The sequence below is a fragment of the Myotis nattereri genome, assembly GCF_964212035.1.
Source record: "Myotis nattereri genome assembly, chromosome: 8".
NCBI classification, from domain to species: domain Eukaryota; kingdom Metazoa; phylum Chordata; class Mammalia; order Chiroptera; family Vespertilionidae; genus Myotis; species Myotis nattereri.
This window is the reverse complement of record NC_138083.1, coordinates 40,354,334-40,381,550: the sequence shown is the minus strand read 5'-3', so window position 1 is coordinate 40,381,550 and position 27,217 is coordinate 40,354,334. Positions and strand designations below refer to the sequence as shown.

Sequence of the window (27,217 nt, the reverse complement as noted above, 5' to 3'; positions counted from 1 at the left end):
ATTTAGAAACTCCACTTCTGAGTGAACGGAAGGCCCGGGAAGGGGACCAAGAAGAAGTACGGAGGGACGCGGGGCCGGCTCACGGCCCCGGCCTCGGGAGCCCTTGCATTTCGGCCCGCGGCGCGACGCCCGCCCCCCGGTTCGAGAGGAGGCGTGGCCCGCAGGAGCCGCCATCTTGGGCGCCGCTCTAGGCGCGGTGTTTACCTCTCGATGGTCTCCCGCTCCCGCCCCGCCCTCCCGAGTCATTGTCTGGAGGAGCAGCCGCGGCCGCGGCGCCTTCTCTTTATAAGCCCGCAGTGCCCGGATGTGAATGGATTACAATGTATCTTTCAGGGGAACCTATTATCATCAATGTGACTCCACGGGGGAGTCCATGGTGATGGTGATGAGGAGGAGGAGGAGGATGATGAGACACCTCTAAACTTGGAACAAGTTTAAGACTTGATGAGAGGAGAAGAGAAAAAACCCCACCACCACCAAGATTGGTTTGAGGAAAAATGATAACTATCCTGTATTGATTTTTTTTGTAAACAATAAGAAAAAGTTGTTGGATTTTTTTTTTAATGATTTCTTTTTTGGGGGAGGGGATTTTGTTGCAGTTTTATGGTGGAAAATGCAAAAACCACAGCCAGGTGCATAGTCTTGTATTCTGTGGATATCCCTGGAGCAGGACTGAGTGCCAGTTAAAGTACTTTTTTGGGGGACACACATGTGAGATACTAAGTACTTGCAGAAGATTTTTGTTTCTCTTTTTAAAGTCACTTTCCTTGGAATATTGTGAGCATATTTGTGGCCATTTAAGGTAACGTTACAATTTGCTGTCAGAGTAAACTGTTGTTGAATTTAATTTTTAAAATATCGATCCCAATGTTTTATTAAAACAAAAGGAACCTATTAAATAATTGCCAATGGGAAAAAAAAATGTGTGCATGTTGTGTATGTATTCCCACATATAGCAATAAAGGGTTTTGCAGAATGTGTATTTTAACACGTTACAATTGCGTATGTTGCATATACTGGATAAAGCACGCTTGCAATTCTGAACCGATAGAATTATGAAGCTTAATTTCTATCCTAAAGAAGTGATGTAAAAAAAGTATGTTTTAAGAGCATGCAGGGCCTGTAATGGTAAATGCTGAAATTAAAAACTTACAGTGCTGACGTACGGGGACCTAGCGTGCCTAGGAACTCAAGTGTAAAAACAAAACAACATCCCCCTTCAAAAATTGCCTCTTTTTTTTTTTTTTTTCCCTTTTTGGCAAAGTTTGCAGCTATACTATTTTGTCACTTAAAAGGGAGGGGAAAGAAAGTATGCAATTAAGGCTTCGCCCCCAACGCAAAACTACTGAAATGAGAATCTCCCCAGCAAACGGTGGCTCGGTTTATAGATGGAAAAGAAAAATATCGTTCCTCTTGGCCAAGTCTTTTTGCATCACGTGTATTTGCAGCCTAGTGTAAACTTGCTTTGCCGTGTGTAGACGTGTGAGTGAGAGGGGACGGGAGTCGGGGAAAGAAAGAAGTGCGGAGACGTAAACTCGAATACATTTCAAAGTGCCTCCGAGGGCAGAAGCGGGCAAAACCCGTACTGTTCAGCCTTCAGATTGTAATTGACGATCTGAGGGGCGATGAGGTGCTCGATGGATTTTCGTTTGTGTTTTTTCGCGAGGCGGGGGAGGTGTTGAGATTTTTTTCTTTTTCCAGCGGGGGGTGGGGGGGGGGTGCATCCCAACCAGCCCGATCCGCGGGAGCCGCGTCTCCCCGGAGCCCCCCCACCCATTTCTTTGCTGAACTTGCAATTCCGTGCGCCTCGGCGTGTTCCCCCTCCCCCCTTCCCTCGTCCCCTCCCCTCCCCGGAGAAGAGAGTTGGTGTTAAGAGTCAGGGATCTTGGCTGTGTGTCTGCGGATCGGTAGTGGCGGCGGCGGCGGCGGCGGCGGGGCAGGAGCAGGAGCGGCGGGGAAGGCGGCGGCGGCGGCCGTGGTTAGACATGAACGCCGCCTCGGCGCCGGCGCTGCACCGGGAGCCCCTTCTCGCGCGCGGGCGGTAGGTACCGGCGCCGGCGGGCTCGGCGGGGCTGCTGCGCCGGGAAGGCGCGGGGCTCGGGCTGGGCGGCCCCGCACGCGGCTCCGCGCCTCCTCCGGTGCCGCGGGCTCCTGGCTCCCGGCGCTCCCAGCAGAGACACCCCTTCCCCTCCCGCGCCTCTTCCCTCCCCCTCGCCGCGGCCCCCCTCCCCGCCGCCCCTCCCCAGCCCTGCCGTTCGGAGGGACGGAGGACTTTGCCAAGGGCCTGACTTTAATTTTTTACCACCCTTTCTTTCACAAATTAGGGTGCTGGACAATTACAGGACCCGACCCTCCACTCTGCTCGCCACCCCCCCCCCCTTCCTCCGACCCTGTCACCCCTCCCCCTTTGGACGTGTTTTCACTCCAGAGACGCTCATCTTTAATTTCTTTATAGCTACTTTGCAATGCGGGGGGGAGTGGTGTGTGTGAGTGTGTGCGTGCGTGTGTGTGAGTGTGTGCGAGGGGGTGGGATGGAGGGTGGGGGGAAAGTTGAGACCGGATCGCTCTCAGTAGTTTCTCTTTTCTCTATGATCCATTCATTTCTCGCTCTACCTCCTGTTGCATAAAATGATGCGCTGAAGAGCGGCTCTTTTTTTTTTTTACTTCCCGGATTTGGTTTTATAGTGGATGTTACCAGTTTTGATCGTCTCTTTGGAGATACAGTATCAATATCGCTTTTTTTTTTTTTTTTTTTGCTATTGCTGCCTATTCCATCTTTAAAAAACAAAACAAAACAACTCTCCCATCCCTCCCTCCTTTCCACCTTAGTCCTACCCGCCCCCACATCCTCGCCCCCAACCCCCCCAGTCTCCAAAAATCCGATTGTGTTTTCTCCCAAGGATTGGGACTGGATTTTCTGATTGCGGTTATTTCCATGTTTCTAGGTTTGTGTGATTTTGCTAAAATGCATCACCAACAGCGAATGGCTGCCTTAGGGACGGACAAAGAGCTGAGTGATTTACTGGATTTCAGTGCGGTAAGAAAGAACGGTGGAAACTAACAACAGCTGTGAAAACAAAACAAAACAAAACAAAAAACCCAAACACTGAGCTAGAAACCAATAGTCATCTAAAGGACAGAAATAATTCTTAATTGGCTGAATCCTCAGTAAAATGAAGGTGTTTTTGATAAGTTTCAACTACAATTTTTGGGTGTGATGAAGGATTCAGGCTTTTTTTTTTTTTTTCCCAGAGTCTAATAACTTGCCTTGAATTCCATACCCACAAATCCCCTAGAATAATTGAATCTCACCCCAATGGAAGGGAAAAACAGAAACCCCTAAAATGGCAAGTCACCCCTAAAACTTGGCCTTCTCTGAACCCTGGAAGTACTAATACTTGGAGCACTACTCATTTTATTTATTTACTTATTTTTCCTGGAAATGGAAAAGAGAAAATAGGAGACCCCGTTGTCTCTTAAAGTTTTAAACTGATGATGCTTTGGATTAGCAGGACCTGTAGTTACCTAGTTACTTTTTTCCCCCTGGGATTCTGAATACTCATGTATATATTGAGCGTACATTCTTTAGAACCCTTTATACTGTTTTTTATACATGTCATAGTTATGAGATCAGTACAAAGAAGAACTTACACACTTGTGGAGTTTTATAGCTGTACTTGGTCCTTCTCCATCCCTTTGCTTCCCTTTCCCAGACCAAGCCTCACTCATGTCAGGGGAATTGATTTTCAGTGGCAGATGAGTTTGGTGTAAGATGCATTTGCAAAGCAAAATGAAAAGAATCCACAAAACACATCAATAAAATCCAAACCACTTTCTAAGTGGGGCTCTTTCATGTTGCTGCTGCTCCTGCTGCCGCTGCTGCCCCTGCTCCTGCTGCTGCTGCTGCTGTGCTGCTGCTCTTCTAGACCTTCTTTCGGAGGAATGGCTTTCGGAAGTTTTGCCAGGAAACATAGCTCTAGCAGCTTCGTAGCCCCCTTTCTGCTTGCTGCACTTTCTCCATTCGTTCCTTTGCTTTTTGCAGGCTCTGACCCAGGGAAGGTGCGCATTGTCCACTAGATACGTGGAAGAAGAGGGAAACCAATTAGGGTCGAAATAAATGCTGGAGAGAAGAGGGAGTGAAAGAGAGAGAGTGAGAGTGAGTGTGTGAGTGTGTGTGTGTGTGTGTGAGAGAGAGAGAGAGAGAGAGAGAGAGAGAGAGAGAGAGAGAGGGTGTCTTACTTCAAATTGCTCTCATGTTAGAGATGAAATGAGAATTTAGTGCAGGTGGCACTTTTATTTTTATTTGGGTTCACATATAACAAGCAAATCCTATACGGGCTGGAAATGGACATTGCCACGTTTATGGCCAAGGTTTTCATATAAAACAAACAACTTTTTTCTTCTCCTTTGTAAAACTAGTGTTTTCTAGAGAGGCTGCTGCCCTCCAAACTGAATCTTGATAACATTATGGGGACTGTGTTTGTTTAAAATGTGGTAGTACTGCCTAGTACTGGCAATCTAGTGAACCTGAGGAAAAAGAAAGGAGTGGTAATGGGGCCGGAGGGGGTGATTGCCAGTGTTGTGCCTGCTTTAGTTCTAAGTTGGATGGTGATGTGTTTTACTAAGATGAGCCCTTAGCATAAACTCTAAGTTATATAGTGAGAGTATGAGAGATCTTTGATGAACTCTGAAGGAGCAAATGTCTTCTTTTCAACAGTAATATTTCTTTGTTTCTTTTAGATGTTTTCACCTCCTGTGAGCAGTGGGAAAAATGGACCAACTTCTTTGGCGAGTGGACATTTTACTGGCTCAAGTATGTAAATTCTTGTCTTAGTGTGTAGTTAAATATTCTTTGCTGTTTATTCACTCATTGTATATTTTTGGCTCTGTTGAAGTGTTCTGAAAAAGTCATTGAAATTTTAGCCTGTAATGATATGGTTATTTCATTATCCATCAGTGGTATAACTTACACAAAATGTCATCTTTTGCAAAATTAAAATTAGGCTTTTTTTTTAATCAAGGAAACTGTCTCAGAATTCCATTACTTAATTTAAAAGCAATTTTCTAATACAGTTATAATCAAACATGTGAAGATAAGGCCAATGTTAAAATGAGGGAAATAAATTAATGTTCCCTATTTGGAAATAGAGGGGGAAAATCTAACTTTCATAAAAAGGGAAAGTCCCTTGTAAATAATATCAATTTTATTAGGTTCTATGTATAATTAACCCTTTTAAAGAATGAGTCTGTAATTTTGCAGCTGAATGCTGTGTAGTAAACCATAACTGTAAATAGAAAGCCTCTTGCTAAGCTGAGCTAAATATTAATTCATTTATATTTAAAATATCCTTTCTGATGCTTTAGCTGTTTCTTTCCCCTATGTATCATGTGTGCAATGAATTTTTGCTATATTTAAAGTTGCCAATTGGGAAGAACCTCACATTTTCTAAACTGAAAGGTCTTTGGGTGATGCTTAAAAAAGACGTTAGCGCTATTCACAAAGGAAACTGGGTGCGCATTGATTATCTGGCATCTAAGGAGGAGTTTTAATAGGGGACTCTCTGAAGGTCTCTTATTAAAAGTGCAAACTGAAAATATATTTAGTTAAAATGTATTTGTTATTTTGTCCACTGACTCTCATATCAAAAGGAGGCATACATTGTTGCCTGCTATTCTTTAGGTTCAACGCTTAAATCCATTTCTGCTGGTGAAACAGCTGCAGTGTTTTCGTTCTGGCAGTGGGACATAACAGTACATTAGACAGAGTGCTATTCTTAAGTCAGGCTGGTAAATGTTGACATTTTTTAGCTCAGATGCTAGTGGAATTGTCTGTTAACTATTGAATATAATTTCACATCGCTTAAATTTCATAGCAATGAGAAATCTGTTCACCTTTGTGATTTGTGTAATTGGTATATTTTTATAAAATGAATGGCTTCTACAAGTTGCTCATTTCCAAGTAAGCTACTTCTCCTTCTTCTGGCACTCATAAGTCTAAGGGAATTTTAGACTCTGTAACTTGATTTATAAAATATGAGAGGCCTCCTATAGTTATATTTTATCTTTTGTTTTTTTGGGTCCACTTTGATTAAAGTACTATTCTCCATAGGCTTGTGTTTTACTGCCCTGACCCTGTGAGAGCTGATTGCCTAGTGCTGGCAATCTAATGAACCTGAGGGAAAAGAAAGGAGTGTTAATGGGACTTAATTTTTTTGTTTCAATCTTATATCTTGGAGATCTCTGTATTCCTTATACAACTTTGAAGTAAAGGTGAACACAAGTGTCTCTTCTAGACAAATTAATTTTTCATGTTAGACATTCCAAACAGTAGCTAACTTTATCTCTGACAATACTTTTCTTGATCATATTACTTAAGAAAATGTGTATTTACTTTAAATCTAGAAGTAGATTATGTCAGAAAAGTACAGAGATAGGCTGCTTTCAAAGTCAGTGCAAAATACTCTTTTGCACTTTGTGAAAATTGACACATTTGGGGTTTCTTAAGTTATGTCAGTTTAGGTATGGCATCATAAAGTGAGGTGAATCAGAAGCATGAAATTTCTGAGTTCACATATAGATAGAGTCCTTGCTATGATGTTTATTTTAAGTGTTTATAGGGAGTATAGGCTGGACAAATATGAATATGTATTAATACATTTTGGTAAGTGATCATATATTTAAACTTACACAGTTCTTAAAACAACTCTGTGTGTGTGTGTGTGTGTGTGTGTGTGTGTGTGTACACATATACATACGAGCATACATGAACTGAGACAGACTTCATCCTTAGTGTGATGTTATGGTATTTCTGATGAAGATGCTGTGATTATTTCAAGGTGTTGAACTTTAAGTTACATTGTACCACAGGTGTAGTTTTCTGGCCCAAATGTTGACTTGTAAAGGTAAAAATGTGTGGCTCTTTTGTTTGGGGTACTGGATTGAAAATGCAAGGTATTCATCCAGTGCAGTACGATGGTGACTATAATATATGGGGTACAGATTGGAGTGTTGGTTTTTCTCATCTATTCAAGGCATATTTGAACACAGGGCTATTAGTGAAGTAAATGGCTTATATTTCCACTCAATAAGATAAATTATTTATCCACAAAGATAAAGTCTTTTTAAAGCATAACGAATTTAAAAAATCAGGAAAACTGGCCTTTAACTGGAAGGATGAATGAGGTAACTTTGGACAGAGGAAAAATTTTCTAAATTTATTTCAGGTTCATTTCCATTGTCCTGAGTGATCTCAGATGTCACTTTCATGGGTAGCTTTGCAACTTGGGTCCAGGAAAAAACGATCCAAGCTATAAGCAAACTGTTCATATTTGAAAAACCAGCTATAGCTTTTCAGTGAGTCTTGGTCATATTTCATGCTTAAAGTTCCCAGTCGCTTTTGATTTCATTAATGTAGGATGCTCCATCGTGATTTGCAATGTGAGAATGAAAATAAAGTGTGGCCATATTCCCTTTAATCTTTCATTTCACAAACATGGTTTTCCTACCACCTTAAGAAATGGGGAGGCTGCTAGGGAGAATGGAATGTAACCTGAGCTACAGCCTGACATTCCCAGGGAGCATTTTTCACATGAAAGGCTTTTGTCAACCCAGGAAAGGACCAGCAGTTTTTGTTTGATGTTTGCAGGTGTTCAGCAGAGAGCACTAAAACAATTCAGCCATGATAGTTCAGAGCTACGATGACCTTAACTGGGAGATTGGTGGTCTCTGGAATTATTTTTAAGAAATAGTTGTAACCCATATGGTAACTTATACAAAGAGATTTAATATCCGTTATATCATTGATCTTAAAACAAACTAAAAGTATCCACATGCCTGGATAATTGGAAAATTATTCTCATTAAAACGTAGGATGGCAAAGTTACCAAAAGAAAAAAAAATGCTCCTAGAGTCTATAATTTATTGGTTAACAAGGGCTTAATTTTCTGATATAACAAAGATACTGTTTATTTGGTTACTTTGAGTCCTGTATAAGCAAAAGATAAACATGCTAGCTTTAGGATCTTTTTAAAAAGTAGTTTTAAAGTTGGGCCATTAGGATTATCTATACTCCAGAACAACCCTAGTCACATCTGTTACATGTATTTACAGTTAGTCTGTGATGGATACTACATCTTCCTCCCTCAGTTTAAAAGTTGAGCTTTTTCTCCTGTAACTGTTTAGCTTTGCTTAGGTGTTCAGCATTTGTTAAAGATTGCCAAATCAATGGGTGTTTGGACAATTAAGAGCAGTAGTAAAATACACCACATCTCTGGCATGGCATTTTTTAAAGAGGAAAAACATTTCTTGATATTCATACAAGTTAGTTAGCCTTTATCCACATGACACCAAAACAAACCATCAATTTAGTGAATTCAGGGAGGAAAAAACGAATCCAGGGGGTAGTACTGTACCACAGAGAAAATTCAATGGTCAGCATCCTGAATTGATTTCCACTAGTTTGAATTCAAGGTTATGGCATGAAGAAACACTGGCCTCCCCTTAAAAGTGTTTGTTGAGTAGAGTTAAGTGTGTGTGTGTGTGTGTGTGTGTGTGTGTGTGTGTGTTTTAAAACAACCTTACTATTACAGTGCAAGTCAGAATGGTTGCATGTTCTTTTTTTGTAAAGAGCAGAATAATACTAGGTTAATAAGTAAAGTGGTATTAAACCCATTATGTTAGAATCACGGGCTATAGGAGATACAAACTGCTTAGCTTTATACAACCAAAGAAAACTGATGCTCAAGTTAAGGAATTTCTGTGCCTTTATTTGCTGTTCTAAGAGGACACATTTTGATTTGCTAATTCTCTATGGCTCTGCAAATCCTTCATTGGAATAGCATTGGTTTCACTACTGTGTTTTGCTGTAATTTGTGTTGCATAATAGAGTATTAGGATTTATGTGCTGATATTTGTGCAGACAAATGCTTCAGCATGTGCATGAGTCCTTTGAATACTTTCTAAGGTTTGGAACTGAATTTTGGGTATTGATCATTCTCTTTAGCCCAAACTCCCCTGGGACTATTTGCAAGATGTTACATTGAAAAGTAGGGTGTGGAGTGGTACAAAACTGACAAAATTAAAGTGCTTCTTAATATGCCAGGAGGTATGCTGTGTGCCTTATAGGTATTGTATTTTTAAAATTCTCACAAGAACTAAGTGAGATGCAAAGATTACAATGCTCGTTTCATAGATGAGGAAACTGAGATTCAAAGATGTTAGACAACTTGCTCTCAAGGCAGCCTATAATGAATTAGGTTTAAAACCCAGGTTTGCCCAGCTCAATATCCTTTTCACACATGCATACACTGACAAAAAAAGTTAGATATAGCTTACTTTTTCAAGATTATATAGGGATAATAATGCATTATTGAGGCTTGGCCTCACCCGATGATATGTTTATTGATTTTTAGAGAGAGATGAAGGGTGAGAGAGAGAGAAGGAAAGAGAGACAGACAGACAGACAGAGAGAAATCAATGTGAGAGAGAAACATCGAACGGCTGCCTCCCTATGATCCCCTACCAGGGATCAAACCTACAACCTAGGTATATGCCCTGACCATGAATTGAATCCGTAACCTTTTGGTGTAGGGGATGATGTTCCAAACAACTGAGCCACCAGCCAGGCTAGAGTAGATAAGCATTTTAAAAAACATATTTAAGAAATGATATAAACTCAGGCCCATTACTTTTCCTGCATTAGTATCCAAATAAGAGCTAGCCTTCTAATTGATGTTGGATTTCACTGTGTCTTTGTATGTCTCACTATTGTTGTTATTACTATTGTTATTATTACAAGGAAAATATAGTAGATATTTTCAAAGTTGTGCTTTCATTCAACTGACAGTCTCCATAGGTGCCAGTGAAAATATTTTGTTTTCATTTATTTTTATGTACTGAAAGTTGAGGTAATGAAGCCTGCTCTGTTAATATCTAAAGAAATAAAGGCTTTTTTTGCCTTTCACTGTAAAAGAACTTTTGCAGTTCATTGTTAGATCTTTGGAACGTAATATCTAAGAACAATAATCCTAAATTCTATCAGCATCTCTAAAATAAGCAGTATGGAAGTTTTGATATTCTTTTATCAGACACATGCTTAAAATGTTGCATTTTCTAAATTCAGAAGGAAGAAGCAATACTCTATTTGACATGACTTAAGTAAATAAAGTGCATTAAACAAACGTGGGGATCCAAGATCTGTTGAGACTGAAATGCTTAACATTTTTGACAGCATCAGCAAATTATCTTTACCCTACTATTGTAATGAGGAAATCACTTAAATAACAGATGAGCAGCTAAGTCACATAAACATATATAATAGAACTATGTAATGAAAGTTTATGCTGTTAATTGCTCGAATCTGTCTTAAATGCTTAGAATCATGAAGCAGTAAAGACTGTCATATAAACAGTTTTGTTTTGAGCTTAAAATTATTTCTTTTTGCTTTCATCTGCTATGATAAACAAAGTAATTTTGTAAGCTTTACAGATCAAACATTTCCTCCTAATGGTAAACTATATTTTATATTGGAAGTTTGCAACCTCGTCCAAGGCACAGAGTTGAGTCCGGGGGGCCCCAGGCCTGTGATTTTCAACGTTTAGTATTATGATGCTATTTAGATCAGTTCCCATAAGCCAAGATAACAGATCTTAAGTTGCCTAATAAGGAACATGGTGTGTTTTAAACGTTCTTTAGTTTACAAGTCTTGAACCAAAATGTTCTTGGGCAAACCTTTAGAATTTATATCTATGTATTCAGTAAATCAGAACTTGCACAGACATAAGATTGAAATTCAGCTAGGTAGAAACAGAAAAAAATTCCCTCTTTCCTTATTTTTTTTTTATGAGCTATTTTGTATGACCAGGTGTTCCTTCAAGTTAATTAGATAGTGCTAAGTATTAGAGAAAGTAAGGTACATAATAGGGTTTTTTTTTTTTTTAAAGGTTACTTTTGTTATGGTTTCTTATTACTCTGAATAAAATTTTTAAAATTGACCACCAAGTTTATAATACATTTTCAAAATCTGTGCCCACTTAGACTCAGCAATAAAATATGCACAGGAGTTTCAGGTGTATAGTTTTAAACCATATGACTCTTGATGTTTATGAGAGAGACATAAGAGAAGTAGCAATTTAATCTTTAAAGAAGATTGGTAGCACTTTGCTGTTAGTAATATTTATATTTTATATAAGACTCATATATGAATAACAAAAGTGTTGAAGAGGTTGTCATGTTTATTTTCATTTCAAAAATAAATAAGGCCCGATTAATCAGCATATCAAATACCCAGGTGTGTTTAAAATCAGTTTATATGGATAAATTTCTGAGCTGTAAGAAAGTATTTTACTTAAATGTGCAGCTACACTATTGTTCAAGTGGATGCTTTTGTACTTTTGTGTGACAATTAACATTTAATGAATGACTTTCTAGACTGCCATTGGTGGTAATTACTATATGTAGTTTATTAACTGCAACTCATTGTTGGATGTGCCTGTATTGATTTGTTTTGCAAACAACCTTTCACACATTCAACAGTATGTGTACATTACTTTTTAAAGACCCGTTTTATTTGCTGATGCTGATATTGCCGCTAAAAAGTTTAGCTTACAATTCCACATGTACTAGAATGTCTCTTTGATCAGTGATTTTAATTGAATTAAAATGTCATCTTTTCAGCTATAAAATTTTGCATTTGGATACTCAGGGAATCCCAAAAAAACTACATAATATTGTGTTTTTTTTCCATTTAAATAATTTATAAAACTTTAGATTTACAGGAGACTTTGAGATGCTCTGTTATTACAGGAGACAAGGTTTGGGAGGGCTACATGTCTTTTGTCCAGATCATACAGTTGGTTATTTGGCCATAAAAGAACACAAATACAGATGTCCTGACCCACTGGTTAGGGGCCCCACGCTGCTTTTAATTAAGGTTTGGACTCAATCCGTTGGTACCAACTGTATATTTCTTAAGAAGAGGAAAACTTGTATAATCTACCATTTCTGAAAAAATAATAAAAATTCAGGCTGTGAGAGATGGACATCGTAATCCGGCTCACTTGTCATCACGTGTTCTAATTTGGCTAAGGCAGTTGACGAGTAACTGTTAAAATGTATTGTGTTATTAGAAATAACACAGTAAGACTCATGATTAAATATCAGGGCTGTAATTTAATCTCGGGGGTTCTGGTGCTGTTCATAAACCATTTGGCTTTTTCTGTAACAGATGACGTCAAAATACAGCTTGATTGAATTATGACCCTGGGTTCCAGGAGCACCTGCCTGTGCTTCTTTACTTCATGGCATGTCAGCGTTTCCATTACAAACTTTTCTTCTGCTCTGACATTTTTAACTTCAAATAGTTAAACTGGACCAATGCTTGCCATATAAACTGTTAGCCCCCCTGGGAAAAGACTATTTTTCCAATAAAACAGAGAAGGTGGTGACAAAGCCCCATTACGGAATACCTTTTAGAATGTTCTTCCTTGCTTTAATCTTCCATTAATTTAAACATTCCCTTTTGGGGTACTTAGCTGAATTGCAAGGCATCTAAATGGAAGGATTTAATTTCAGATTTCTCAAGTTAAGTCTTAAATATAAGATATTTAGAGACTGCTAAACTGGGAAAAGAGCTTTAGTGAAGGAGGATGTTGAAATGATAGTTGTGGACACTAGGTTGGATATTGTGTAATATGCTGAAGTGCAAGACAGGAAAAACATGCAAATTTGGCATATCTTGTCAGTCATTACTCTTATATCCACTTAAGATTAGTAAAACTTGATAATAGTTTAGAAAGGTATATTTATTTATATCACCACCTGGAGATTTCTGGCATAGGTTCAGTTTTGCCCCTCGGGTTTTAATATGTAGGCAATGGACATGGGTTACTTTATCTACCTAGCTGGTTACCTATAGTCATTCTTACTGAGGGTGCATTTAATATGTATAGGGTGTCCCAAAAAATGTATACATACTTTAACAGCTGATAGCTCAATTTTGAAAATGAAATGTATTTTAATAAACACTGATTTTATAATTATTCTAAGTGTGTGTATACATGTTTTGGGGACACCATATATTTTCAGTATATGCTGTGTTCAGATCGCTGTATTAGCAACTATACCACATAGAGGGCTTTGTGGGAGATAGGCTCTGCCCCAAGAGGGCATATATTCTGACAGGAAAAATAGAAAACCACATTTATAATTAATACTCAGTGTCCAGAAGACAAGTGTCATTCATGTTGTGGGATTTTAGATAAGTAAAAACTGTTTTCTTGCTGAGGGAAATTAATAGTGAAAGCCTTGTGGACAACTGATACTGATCCCTGAAGAGGAGGCCTGGGATTTTGACCTGGGGGTATTGGGACAGAGTGCTTGGGGTCAAGATCACTGTGAAGCAGGCACAGAGGAGGAGGCTCCACAGCTCTGCGGTGACATCAACTCTGGTCCAGGAGTCTGCAGTGACTTCCAGGAAAACATCTCTGTCTTGGATGCTTTTTTTTTTTCTTTTCCGATTTTGGGACTTTTCGGGGGGTGGGGGGGGGGATGTTAGCGTTTATAATTCAGTTCCATCCAAAAATATATGTTTTTAATAGTAGTATCAGGATGAATATTGAAGTTTTTATGTTCCCAGTTTCAAACTCTTCCTATTATATCCTTCAGCAATGGAAATTTATTTGATTGACAGCAATAGCTACCTTGAAGAAAATTATTTAACTGAGATCTGGAAATCTAGATTCTTTTGCATTGTTTATTGCTAAGTAGCTATTTGATATTGACAAAGTGATAGACTCTCAAAGCCTGTATTTTAAAACGGAAAAAAGTTTGAAACTCTTCAATGAACTTCAAGAGGGGTTTTATAGTATATTTAAAAATATTTTCAGTTTGCAAAAATATTCATCTTTATAATTTTTATTATTGCTGCCATCAACATTACCAATGCCACATCTTTTGATCAAAAGCTTGCAGGGAAATGTGATAGTTATTATTTCCAGGTAATACTTTCAGAGAAGCATTTAGAAAACATTTTGAAAGATATTGTGATCTTAGCCAAAACTTCATAATGTTTGTAAAAACGTTATGAAGAGGTCAGATATACCTTTGGGTAAAATCTATCATAGTTACATTACAAAGAGGAAAAAGATATATAATACCATTTTCTCCTCAGGTATTGGTGAATTCAAATTAAGATGCCTTTCTCTCTGTGACCTCCACGTAGAGTAGCACATAGTCCCAGTTTCCACAGGATGCCAGAAATGCAACTGATGGGCGAAATTGGCTTAGGAAGAATTTATTAGTGAATGTTTGTGCTTGCTTCAGAGTATAAACAAAATTTTTATGACAAAGAATATTTTAGACCTATTTTTAAAAAATGTCAGTTACAAACCTGTGTATTCCCAAAACTTTTTTTTCACTTTCAGAAATAAGGGACTTATATTTGGATATTTTGCAACTCAGAATTTTTTAAACTCCGAAAAAAACAAATTTATCATCAAGTGGCAGTATTACAAGATTTAATATACAATTTTATACATAATTTAATTTTGTAATTTTGAAAAGAAAGACCAAACAATATCAATTTCAATTCTTGTTCAATAATAATTGTTTGTTGTTTGCATTCTTGAATACCAGTGTCTGCTGCCTGGTGTCCCAAACCATTGAATGCTTTTCTGTTCTCTTGTGGGCACTCTGATTCTTCATCTAGTTGCTTTTAGCCACAAGGTTATTATTTTTTTTGTTCCCTAATTTTCCCCTGATTTTCTTCACCTCTTCTTATTCTTCAGTTTATCTTTTCAGCCCATGTATAACTATGTTTCTTTTACATGGTTGTACCTTTGCACTGCTCCTCTCCTTCAGGAATTCTACACTTTATTCCTTTTTGGTTTTGGTAGGTGAGAAATATTTCAGACAAGGTGAGACTATTTCATAATTACTTCAATTAATTTTACTTTAAAAATTTCATTGTTGTTTAAGGCCTGGTTATTTAGAGGATGTTGAAATTTTCAGAAAAGTGAAAGGGATGAATGCATATCATCTTATTCTTTTTTTTCCAGTGTGCATATACTTCACTGGAGTAACAGTGGACTTATTAACAACTAGAGGCCCAGTGCACGAATTCGTGTGCGGGTGGTGTCCCTCAGCCTGGCTGGTTGATTGGGACCAATCGGGACCGGCCTGCTGGGGGGAGGGACAGTGGGAGGTTGGCCGGCCACGGGAGATTGGCCGTGGGAGTGCACTGACCACCCAGCCGGCGGTGGGGAGGGACTGCGGGAGCTTGGCTGTGGGCATGCACTGACCACCAGGGGGCAGCTCCTGCATTGAGCGTCTGCCCCCTGGTGGTCAGTGCACAGTGCATTGTCATAGTGACCGGTCAACCGGTCGTTCAGTTGACTGGTCCGAAGGGTCGCTTAGGCTTGATGGTATTATATATCTTTTTCCTATTTGTGATGCAATCCTATATAATAAAAGGGTAATATGCAAATTGACCCTAACAGCGGAACAACTGGGATGACTGGTCGCTATGACGTGCACTGACCACCGGGGGGCAGATGCTCAATGCAGGAGCTGCCCCCTGGTGGTCAGTGTACTTCCACAGGGGGAGTGCTGCTCAACCAGAAGCCGGCTCATGGCTGGCCAGCTCAGCGGCAGTGCTGGGAGCCTCTCCAGCCTCTGCGGCAGTGCTAAGGATGTCTGACTGATGGCTTAGGCCTGCTCCCCCCGGGGTCCTGGACTGCGAGAGGGCGCAGTCCGGGCTGAGGAGACTCCCCCCACTCCCCACTGGGCCTCTAGTTATGATATAAAGAAAAGATTTCAACTTCACCATTGTAATGGAGCACGATGTTGCTGTTGTTAGGTAAAAGTCCTACAGTGATTCAATAGGAAAGTATTTTAGTTAGTGATGTGGAAATATAGAGTTAGATTTCTTTAAAAAATACATTTCAAATATAATTAAGTGCAGACTTCAGGAACAGAAATCTTAAAATCTGTGTACTTGTGTGCTTCTACATGAGTATAATTAAGGAAGGAGAATGGATTCTAAGGGTTATAGAAGTTAGACCTGGAAGAGTATTGTTACGAATGTACAATCAGAGATTCTTTGGGAGGCATGACAACTATGTTCTATTGGTCCTTCTGGAGCAGAAATTAAAATTTTGTACTTATAGATAGCATTCATATACTTCAGGAGCACTAGATACATACAGGAGTGGGTAAAAGTAGGTTTACAGCCATGAGTATGTGAAACAGTTTATTCTTGTATTATTATTTATTGCATTATTATCCATAGGAACAACTGTAAACTTGCTTTTACCCACAATTGCATGCCTAACGTTTTTATTCCCACACTTGAAGTTTTTATATTTATTTTTTTTTAAATATATACACAGAAAAAGTATTTACTTTTAAAATTGATTATTTATTGAGCCTCTACCATGTGTCAGGACCATGTTAGGAGCTGAAAATAAAATGATGAGCAGGACACTTGTGTTCCTGTATGGATTAAATGTAGGAGACAGACACTAACCGAATCTTCAACCAAAGAAATGTCAACTTCTGCACTTGAAAGGTGTGTGGCATTAGATGCGTTAGGAGTAGGGATATCTGACCAAGCCCAGCAGTCAGGAGAGGCTTTCCTGGGACTTGTACACTCAGAATGATGTCTGGCAGATGGGGGCAGGGGGAGTGAAGTGGCTGGAGGCATGGGTTCCACTAAGAGAGAGAAGGTCATGGTTGGGAAGGGGCTCCAGCATGGTTTGAGCTGAGACTGGGAGGAGAGTAGGGGCCATGTCATGCAAGGCTGAGCAATGGGGAGTCTTTGCAGTGCACTGCCCATGAGATTGTGCTTGGGAACGCTGGCTGCAGCCTGGAAGCCAGGCCTCAAGGGAAGTAGGGGTGGGTGGCCCAAACCAGTTATGAGGCTTCTGCACAAATCCAGGTGAGAGATGGGGTTGCTGGTCCTACAGTGTGGGTGGTGAAATTGGAGAATGAACTACAGACTCTATTTGAAACCTATAACTTTAGTCCACTGGGGAACATTTATCGTGGGCACTTGTTTTATTTTGTGCAGCTTCCTATAACTTTAATACTTTCACATTTATCATACGTTATACCTTATAACAGTAACTGAGACCTCACTCAGCTACCATGTGATATCCACTGCCTGTTTAGCAACCAAGCACCATAGAAGTGCTTTTTATTTTCTGAGAGAAGTGGTAGGTTTGATTTATGCAAATCTGTTGTGAGAGGGTGCAGAGGTGGAAGTGGGAGACCAAGGGAAAGAGAACTTTTCTTTCTTATTTCATGGTCTTCAGTGATAATGCATCATTTCGGCTGCCTGTAGCTTATGTTCATTGAAAGCTTGTAGTCCCTTATCAGATGGCACACCCACAACAAGTTGCTGAGCTGCTTTGCTGGTGAACTTTAGGAGGGTGGTTTGATTCGTATGATAGTTTGAGATAAAAAACTATTATTTGATTGTATTTTTTTGAGGTATTCCAGGAGGGAAAATTATCTGTTAACTTTTGATTAGGAACAAAGTGAAGCTTCCCATATGTACACATCACAGCTAATATACTGCCTCCTTTCTAATGATGGCCTCCCTCTTTCATTCTGACCATGTTATTCTTTTTATACCTCCCCCCAGCTCCATTTTTTCATTGATCTTATTGGTTACTATTGAGAGTCACCTCTCAAACCAGTATGTGTGTTAGTTCATTTTAGTTAGGAAAAATATTTCCATCCTTTGGTTATTTACTGTTCAAGTTGAAGAAAATGTATTGTTTTATATTTTCTATCTATCCCTATCCCTGTCCCTGTCCCTGTCCCTGTCCCAGTCCCTGTTCCTGTCCCTGTCCCCACCCCTTTCCCTGTCCCTGTCTCTGTCCCTGTCCCTATCCCTGTCCCTGTCCCTATCCATATCACTGTCCCTGTCCCCGTCCCCGTCCCTGTCCCTGTCCCTCTTTCATCTGTCTATCTCATCTGTGCATAGGCCAGCTAGTTAGAGCAGTGATTTTCAACCTATTTCATTTCGTAGCACACATAAACTAGTTACTAAAATTCTGTGGCACACCAAAATATATATTATATATTTTGCCAATCTGACAAAAAAAGATAGGTATAATTTTGATTCCTTCACACTGGATGGCTATTGTTGTGTTGGCTGTTGTCATGATTTTATCTGACAATCGAAGGGAAAAGAGGTCAGTGTCCCTGACTCAATGGTCAAGTATTGCATGTTTTAAAAATTCTTGCGGCACACTCGTTGAAAATCGCTGAGTTAGAGCATTGGAGGGATGCTGTGGTAGGGGTTGGATCCTGATATTTATACCAGTTAGTACTTCATGGCTCCAGGACCCTAGAGTTCTGTGTGTTCTTCATTAGAAGGGCGCTGAAAGGAGAGGCGTGGGACCATCTGCACTGAGCAGAGAGCTTCCTAAACCATTGGCCTTGCTGCTGGTGAATTAGCAGGGTAATACTGATGCAAGTGGACAGCATTCACACGTGTTCCTGCCTCCTGGAGAATTCCTGCAGCATCTAGGCATGCATTAGCAACTCTGAGTTAAAAAATAAAATGAAATGCAATTACTTTCCTTTTGGGGTGCGGAGGCACACAGTGTTTCAACAGTATCTGCAATGCTTTATCTTTTTTGGGGAAAAAGGAGAATGGTTGACAATTCTATGCTTGAAACATTTCACAATTAAGAAAAAACAAAACACCACACAAAAAAAGTAACCAATCAAACAAAAACTCTTGCTCCAAATTGGTTTCCCCTCTGATCACAGTCCTCTTTGTTGCCCTCCTTCATAGCAAGAGTTTTATTAATTGTTGTTGATACTGGCTGTGTCTCTGAATCCCTTTATCCCATATTCTTTATATTTTAAGAATAACCTGCCAAATATTTCAAAGCACATTTTACCTTGTATTGTTTGACACCTATAAAATTTTCCATGTAACATATATAAATTACGGAGCTTAAAAAAGGAGTGAAGATGCATGGACCTACTAGACAACGCGAGAACTAGAGCAATATCAGAGCCTTTGACTCTCCTTGTGGGGTCTTTCCTTATCCACTTCCCCTGTCTTCCCTGCCAGAGGTAAATATTCAATTGTTTAAAGTCTTTGTATAACATGTATATGCATCCTTAAACAATATGTTGTCTGGTTTTACTTGATGGGAGATCATAAAAATGGTATCTTTCTTGTATTGCCTGTGCTACCTATTTTTTTTTTTTCACTCAGTATCATATGTTTAAGATTTCTTGTTGAATGTGGCCTTAGTTTATTTTTATTACTGGTGAATATGCCTCAATTTATCAATGCATTTTCCAGTTAGTAAACCTTTGAATTGATTCCCATTTTTTTTCCTTGAATATCGCTTGATGCACACTTGTTGATATTTGTAGCATATATATCTGTGAGTAAAATGTAGAGTTATGTGAATGTTCAACATGACAAGATAGTGCCAAATTGTTTTTCAAAGTTTGTTACCAAGTTACACTCCCATGGGCAGCATAAAAGATTACTATTGATGCATATAGTTGTCCACCTTTGATGTTATTAAATTTTTTAATTTGTATCAATCTAGTTGGTATAAGATTAAAATATATTTGGCTGTGGTGGTAATTTGCATTTCCCTGGTGAAACATCTCTTTATGTGTTTATTTATCCTCTGTTCTTCTGTGGACTCTTCCCTCCCTCTCAATTTCTATTGAGTTGTTGTTTTTTCTTATTGATTTCTAGGTGTTCTTGATATATTTTTGGGTAATGAGTCTTTCTGCCATGTTATTTTATGACCTGTCTTTGTACCCTCCTTTTCCTTTGCCAGTTTTGTGTCATAGTTGGAAAATCCATCTTTATGCCCAGGTCATAAAGATTTTCTCTTGTATGCTTCTTCTAAAAAGGATTTCATAGTTTTGATTTCTACATTTAAGTTTTTAATACAGTTGGGACTGATTTTGTAGAGTGAGAAGAGGTCTAATTCTCCGTTTCCAGAAATGTTTTGATGCCCATTTGTTTTATAGTCATGTACTGAAAAGTCTATCCTTTTCGCAGGCATTGACGATGCTACTTCTGTAATAGTATACATTTCCATATTTGTAAGGGTCTTTCATTCTGAGATCTTTCATTCTAATCTGATGGTCAGTTTGACTACTCCTGCACGCCCCACACTGGGGATCGAGCCCGAAACCTGGGCATGTGCCCTGACCGGGAATCGAACCCTGACATCCTGGTTCATGGGTCAGTGCTCAACCACTGAGCCATGCCACAAGGCGGGCTACTACTTTTGATATCTGGTAGACAAAGTCCTTCTTTTTCCTTCTCTTGTCTTACATTTACACATTTTACTTTTGGCTATTTGGGGGCCTATGTTCTTCCATAGGAATTTTAAAATAAGCCTGTCAAAGTGTTTCATGAGCCTTTTATTGAAGTTGCATGGAAACCAGTGATTATTGGGGGGTGGGGGAGAATGAATACATTAATTTTTTTTAATGTAAACAATTTTTGCTTCTGTTTTTTCTTTATTTTTTTTCTATCACTATTTATCCCCCCAAACTCGCTCCCACTTGCAACCACACCCCTCCACACCTTGTGAAATCACCACACTGTTGTCTGTGTTAATGAGTACTTTCTCTTTTATTTTTTCTCAACCCCTCCCCCGCAAACCCAACCCTTCCCCCGCCAGAGCTGCTCTCTATGAGTCTGTCTCTATTTACTGCATCTTTATTAATTATTATTTCTACTCATGTATCTCTCCATTTCTTTAGGTCTTTCTTAATATCACAAAATAAAGTTTTATAATATTCTCCATGGCTTCTAAATATCTTTTGATAATTTATTCTTAAGTGCCTTATTTTTTTCTTACTCTTGTTAATGGTATTTTCTTATAAATTAACTATACAAATTGTTTGTTGCTGGTATATGTAAATGCGGTTGATTTTTGTATATTGATTTTTATATTCAGCTGTGTTGCTAAACTATTAGTTCCAAAAGTGCCTTTGTGCTTTCTTCAGAGTTTTCTATATAGGTAGTCATACCTTGTGCAAATAATGACATTTCTGTTGTTTTTATTTTGAAACGTCTATACCTGGCCTACCTTCCCCTCCTTTTCCTTACTGCACTATTTAGTGCCTCAAGCACATAGCTGTTAAACAGAAACAGCAATAGTGGGAATCCTTGTCTCTTTCCTGGTTTACGCTGTTGATTTTTTTTTTTAATATTTTATTGATTTTTTACAGAGAGGAAGGGAGAGAGATAGAGAGCTAGAAACATAGATGAGAGAGAAACATCGATCAGCTGCCTCCTGCACATCTCCCACTGGGGATATGCCCGCAACCCAGATACATGCCCTTGACCGGAATCGAACCTGGGACCTTTCAGTCCGCAGGCCGACGCTCTATCCACTGAGCCAAACCGGTTTCGGCAACGCTGTTGATGTTGATGCTGATAGATACCATTAAGGAACTTTACTTCTGTATATTTTTTTCTAAGAGTTTTATCATGAATGATATTGAGTTATATAAAATACTTTCCATATATATTTAAATTATGATTTTAAAAAATCTCCTTTACTCTGTTAACGCTGTCAGTGACATTTATATTTTTTCCCTGTGTAAACTCCTTTTGCATTTTGGGGATAAAGCTAATGTGATTATGATGTATTTTTATCAATCTTTAAAAAAATAATACCTTGGGCTGTTTTCTAATATTTTCTTTAATATGTTGCATCTATTTTTGTAAATAAGATTGGTATATAATATTTCTTCTCCTACTGTCCTTGTCTGGGTTTGGCCACAAGGTTATACTGAGCTGTAAATGAATAGGAGAATATTTCCACTCTGTTCTCTCAGGAAGAATCTGTATAAGGCAGAAACAATCTGGTTATTGAAACTAGGTAAATCTTGTTCCTGTAACTATCAGGACCTGGTGTGAGAAAATTTTACCACTGATAGAATTTTTAAAGCACTGAGAATGAGAATTTCACTTTCCCCCCCAATAATTTTAAAATTATATATATATAATTCTATTTTATATCAGTTTTTAAATTAATTGCCATAAAGTTCGTAGTATTCCCTTATTAGCTTTTTAATCTCCACTGACTCTATAATTAAGTTGTATTCTTCAATACTGATTTTATTTGCATTTTCCTTGATTAAGATCACTAGAAGTTTTTCTCATTATTAATCATTTCAAAAGGAATCAATTTTTGGCTTTGTGGATTATATTTATGTGTGTTTTCTACATTATTTCTTTTTTTAAAAATATATTTTATTAATTTTTTAGACAGGAAGGGAGAGGGATAGAGAGTTAGAAACATTGATGAGAGAAAAACATCGATCAACTGCCTCCTGCACACTCCCCACTGGGGATGTGCCCGAAACCAAGGTACATGCCCTTGACTAGAATCGAACCTGGGACCCTTGAGTCCACAGGCTGATGCTCTATCCACTGAGCCAAACCAGTTAGGGCTCTACATTATTTCTAATCTTTATTATTGCCTGGTTTCCCTTTGCTTTGGGCTTAATAATTTTTTCTAACTTCTCAAGTTGACCTCTTAATTAGTTAAGTTGTCATTATTTTTTTTTCAAATGTAAGAACTTAAGGCAATAAAATGCCTTCAGTGCTCTGCTATCACTCTATTCTATAGGTTTTAATATGTAACATATTCATCATATTTTATTTGTAAGTATTTAAAAATTCCCAATATGATTTCATCTTTGACCCTTGCAATATTATTGCTATCTTAGAAATTTTATCAATGAATGTCATTTATTCTTTGATTAGTGACTTTTAATGTTATTAATTTGTTGTCAGAGAACTGTTCTGTATGACAATAGTTCTTTGGTTCTTGTGAGACTTCTTTATTGTCAGTTTTAATTAATCAGTTTTTGTAAATGTTCCATTGTGTGCTTGAGAAGAATGTATGTCTAGAAGGTCTATATGTGTCCAGAAATTTAAGCTTGTTAATTGTGCCTTACAATCATCTATACCTTTAGTAATGATTGTTTATTTGGGGGGTGAGGAGTCTGACGTATTTGTCATTGAGATAAATAGATTAAAATAATCCTCTCTGCTTGTGACTTTGCAAACGTTTCCCTGTGTTTTGGCTTTATACATGTTGAAATTGTATGCGTTTGAGTTTTGAATTACTAGATCTTTCTTGTTAATTGAACCCTTTATCCACTTCGTATGTGGTCACGTTCTTTCTGCTGTATGTCTTAAAGTCTGTTTTTTTTTTTCCTGTTACTAGTATAGTTATCCCATTTTCTTTTGGCTAATATTTGTCTAGTCTGTCTATTTTTTTACACTTTTATTTTCAGTCCATTCATGTTGTTGTGCTTTGTGTGTGCCAACTGCAGGTGGATTTTTATCTTAATCTACTCAGGTAATATGAAATTATTTAAATCAATTTACATATTTTGTACTTCAGTTTAGGCCACTTATATTGACTACGATGGGGCCTCTTGGAATTGTGCAGTATGGTAGCTTTGATAACTGCCATCAAAATTCTTGATTTCGCCCTACCCAGTTTGGCTCAGTGGATAGAGCATTGGCCTACGGACTCAAGGGTCCTGGGTTCAATTCTGGTCAAGGGCATGTACCTTGGTTGTGGGCACATCCCCAGCGGGGAGTGTGCAGGAGGCAGCTGATCAATGTTTCTCTCTCATTGATGTTTCTAGCTCTCTATCCCTCTCCCTACCTCTCTGTAAAAAATCAATAAAATATATTTTAAAAAAATTTCTTGATTTCCATTTGTATTGCTTTTTATATACTTTTTTCTTTCCTGTCATTCCTTTAAATAAATTAAGGTTTTGTTTGTTTCTTATTTCATTTTCTACTACCATTGTTTGGAATTTATTTCTGTTCTTTTAGTGGTTACCTTTGAGATTCTGTTATGCATTGTTATCTGACAAAGTCTAAAGATTGCCTATAGTTTTAACTCTCCTTTGAACCAATTTTAAGGTCAGGAAATACTGTTTCTTACATGAATCTCATTCCTACTTAGAATATTTTAGTTTTGAGCTTGAAAATATTTTCTTCAAATTAGATGTGATTATTTTATAGATAGTGTTTAGATTTACAGCTTGCTAATTTCTTTGCTCAACACTTTCTGACATCTTAGCCTTTCTTTATAGGATCATTTTTGTATTTGGTGAAGTATATCCTTTAGAAGTGTTTAGGTATAGGGATGTTCAAGGTCAACTCTTGTATTTTTGTTTATCCAAAATGTCCTGATATTCTTCAAAGTTAATTTTGCAGGGCACACAATTCCAGGCTGATGTTTGTTTTTCCTCATTATCCTGATGATTTTATTCTACTATCTTCTGAATTCCATTATGGCTCATGGGAAGCCTGCTGTCAGTCTAATTGCCATTACTTTCTAGGATATCTGTCTTTCACCCTGATTTCTCATTTTCTTTTTGATGTTTTGCAGTATTATTTCATTAAATCAGCAACTTAAAAATATGTATATTTTTATTGATTTCAGAGAGGAAAAGAGAGGGAGAGATAGAAACATTGATTGGCTGCCTCTTGCATGCCCCCTTCTGGAAGTCCAGCTGGAAACCTGGACTAGTACTCTGACTGAGAATCAAATCATGATCTTCTGGTTAATAGGTCAATGCTCAACCACTGAGCCAAGCCAGTTGGCAAATCAATAACTTTTTGAATAAAATGTTTAGTTTTATTGGAAACTCTATGCATCTGACTTCTCCATACCACATTTTTCTAGTGTCCATGTCTGCCCCCCCCCCCCCCCCCCCAGCTCTTCTTTTGCTGGCTGCTCTTCTTTTGCCTGAATTGTAAATATTGGATTCCCTTGGGGATTTTACCTGGGCTTCTTTATAATGCCTTAATCTGGAATCAGATTGGATTGGTTACTAGCAGTATGACCTTGTTTCCTTACTGTTGGGATAATTAATGCTTGCCATGTACTTAAACCTGTGTCTTAACACGTGGTAGGCAGTCAGTGCATGTCTATTGTTATTTTCATACATATTTTCTTCCTAAGCAATCTTGTCTGTTTCCGAGATAACAGCTTTTATATATATTGCACTAATTTGTGCCTTCCAGTGTTAGTTTGTAGAGCTATTTGTCTTTTATATTCAATTTCTTTCTCTGCTTCCAAAACAGCCAGAGTGAGGTGTGTGTTTTTTTAAGATGTCAAACAGAGCACTTCATCTTCCAACTTCAGTGTTGTTGTGTTTTTTTTTCACTATTAGAGACACATTTAGTATTATAGAATAACTAGAACTGCTGTGCACTCCTTAACATATTTTAGATCTTGGACTTTGCCAATTTTTTTCTTGATTCGGTACCTTTGCACATGCTCTGGAGCACCTATCCCTTAACTCTCTGCTGGCTAACTCCATTCAGAGCTCATTTGAAATGCCTTTTATCCAGAAAAGCTTTCTTTGATCTCCTAATCTAAGTTAAAACTTTTGTTAATTCAGTAAATACTGGATTTATTTAATAAATAATTCAATAAGCTTATAGATGTATTTTGATTTGAATCGACTGATTAAGAGGGATGATAGACCAGTTCATTTAAAGTTTAGTCATCGTCTTGTCATTGGAAGCTACTAAACTTCTTTCCTGTTGTGTTCATTTATTGGATCGTCAAGGTCATATAAATTTCTTATGCTCACATTATATTTCTTTTGCATTTTCACATACATTTTGCATGTACAATTTACTACCAGATAAATGTCATCCCAAATCAGGGATTGGGGAACTCACACTCACCGAGTACCACATGCCACGCCCTCTTATGTCACTATCTTGTATAATGCCCAGGTCATTTGCAACTCACTAAAGAGGAAACTGACTCAGGGAATCCCCTGACTTGTCCAAGGCCATCGAGGCAGAGTAGGGGCAGAGCCTCGGTGTAGCCTAGGTGTTTGAACTCCAAGGAGAGCTTGTTCCATATCTTCAGCCTTAGTTTTCTCCGGACAGACGCTTACAAGTTGCTATAGTGAGTACAGTTCACCAAGTTCTTTCACATGGATTACTTCATGTAATATGTACATCAGGTTCTAGGGGCCCTGATATTGTTGACGTTTCATTATGGATCAAGCGTTTTACTTACTCTTTCATTACCCAGGACACCGCTCTAAGGTCTTTGAGTTTACAGATAGATGACAAAAGTTAAATAAAGAGCACTTAAGTGAGTTCTCTGAGAAGTGACACAATGTATTATTGAATTGTTGATGAGTATTTTTATTAGCTGGAAACATAGCAACTTTTTAAAATTCAATTATTGTGTCTGTCTGTTTTCTGTCTGATTGGCTGGCTATCTGTTGACTAGAGGCCCGGTGCACAAAATTTGTGCATGGAGGGGGGCTCCCTCAGCCTAGCCTGCACCCTCTCCAATCCAGGACCCCTTGGGGGATGTCCGACTGCCGGCAGCCGGACATGCCTCTCACAATCCAAAACCACTGTCTCCTAACTGCTCACCTGCCTGCCTGCCTGCCTGCCTGATCGCCCCTAACCACCTCTGCCTGCCTGCCTGATTGCACCTAAGTGCTCCCCTGCTGGCCTGATCACCCCTAACTGCTCCCCTTCTGGCCTGATTGTCCCTAACCGCCTCTGCCTTGGCCCCACACCCGGGACCTAGGATTCCCTCCTCCAGCTGGCTGCAGGCACCCGGGCCAGCTTCATCCAGGCAGGCTGCAGCCACAGGGGACCGTGGGTGGGCAGCTTCACCTAGGCCACAGCCCCAGGCGCCTGGGAGGTGGGCAGGTGGCTTCTACCTCTCCCAGGCTGCAGCTGCAGGCGCCCGGGACCGCGGGGTGGGCGGCTTCTGCCTGTCCTGGCTAAAGCTGGTGCCTGGGACCACAGGGCGGGTGGCTTCTCCCTCTTTCAGGCCACAGCCACCCCCGCTGGTGCCCCCAGGACCGCGGGCAGGTGGCCTCGTCCTGGCCTGGCTTTGTCAGGAAGGATGTTCCGATGGTTGTCCGGAAGACATCCGGTTTAATTAGCATACTACCCTCTTATTAGTATAGATATACATCTGTAATTTAATATGTTTTAGAAAAAATTTAATTAGTACAACTAGGCCTGGATTTTATACTAGTAGATATTATTCTTAGGAGAAAACTAAGTTTCGTGTTTTTTTAAAAAATATTTTTAAATTGATTTTAGAGAGAAAGGGAGATGGAGAGAGAGTTAGAAACATCAGTGATGATAGAGAATTACCAGTCAGCTGCCTACTGCATGCCC

At 38.9% G+C, this 27,217-nt stretch overlaps 1 protein-coding gene across 24 annotated transcripts in view; it reads left to right on the top strand.

Annotated features, from left to right (window-relative positions):
* Positions 1 to 231: 231 nt before the first annotated feature.
* The window catches only part of TCF4 (transcription factor 4), a 339,804-nt gene continuing 312,818 nt past the window's right edge, over positions 232 to 27,217 (top strand). For 5 of the 24 annotated variants that reach the window (XM_081097259.1, XM_081097249.1, XM_081097257.1 and 2 more), the window contains exons 1-2: positions 313 to 802; positions 4,741 to 4,813. In XM_081097259.1, the coding sequence (XP_080953385.1) occupies positions 4,741 to 4,813 (73 nt within the window). In that variant the 5' untranslated portion in view covers positions 313 to 802. Of the gene's footprint in view, positions 803 to 1,447; positions 2,042 to 2,945; positions 3,038 to 3,863; positions 4,060 to 4,158; positions 4,372 to 4,740; positions 4,814 to 27,217 lie in introns of those variants that run through there. The other 19 variants (XM_081097252.1, XM_081097277.1, XM_081097265.1 and 16 more) reach the window with 12 other exon arrangements.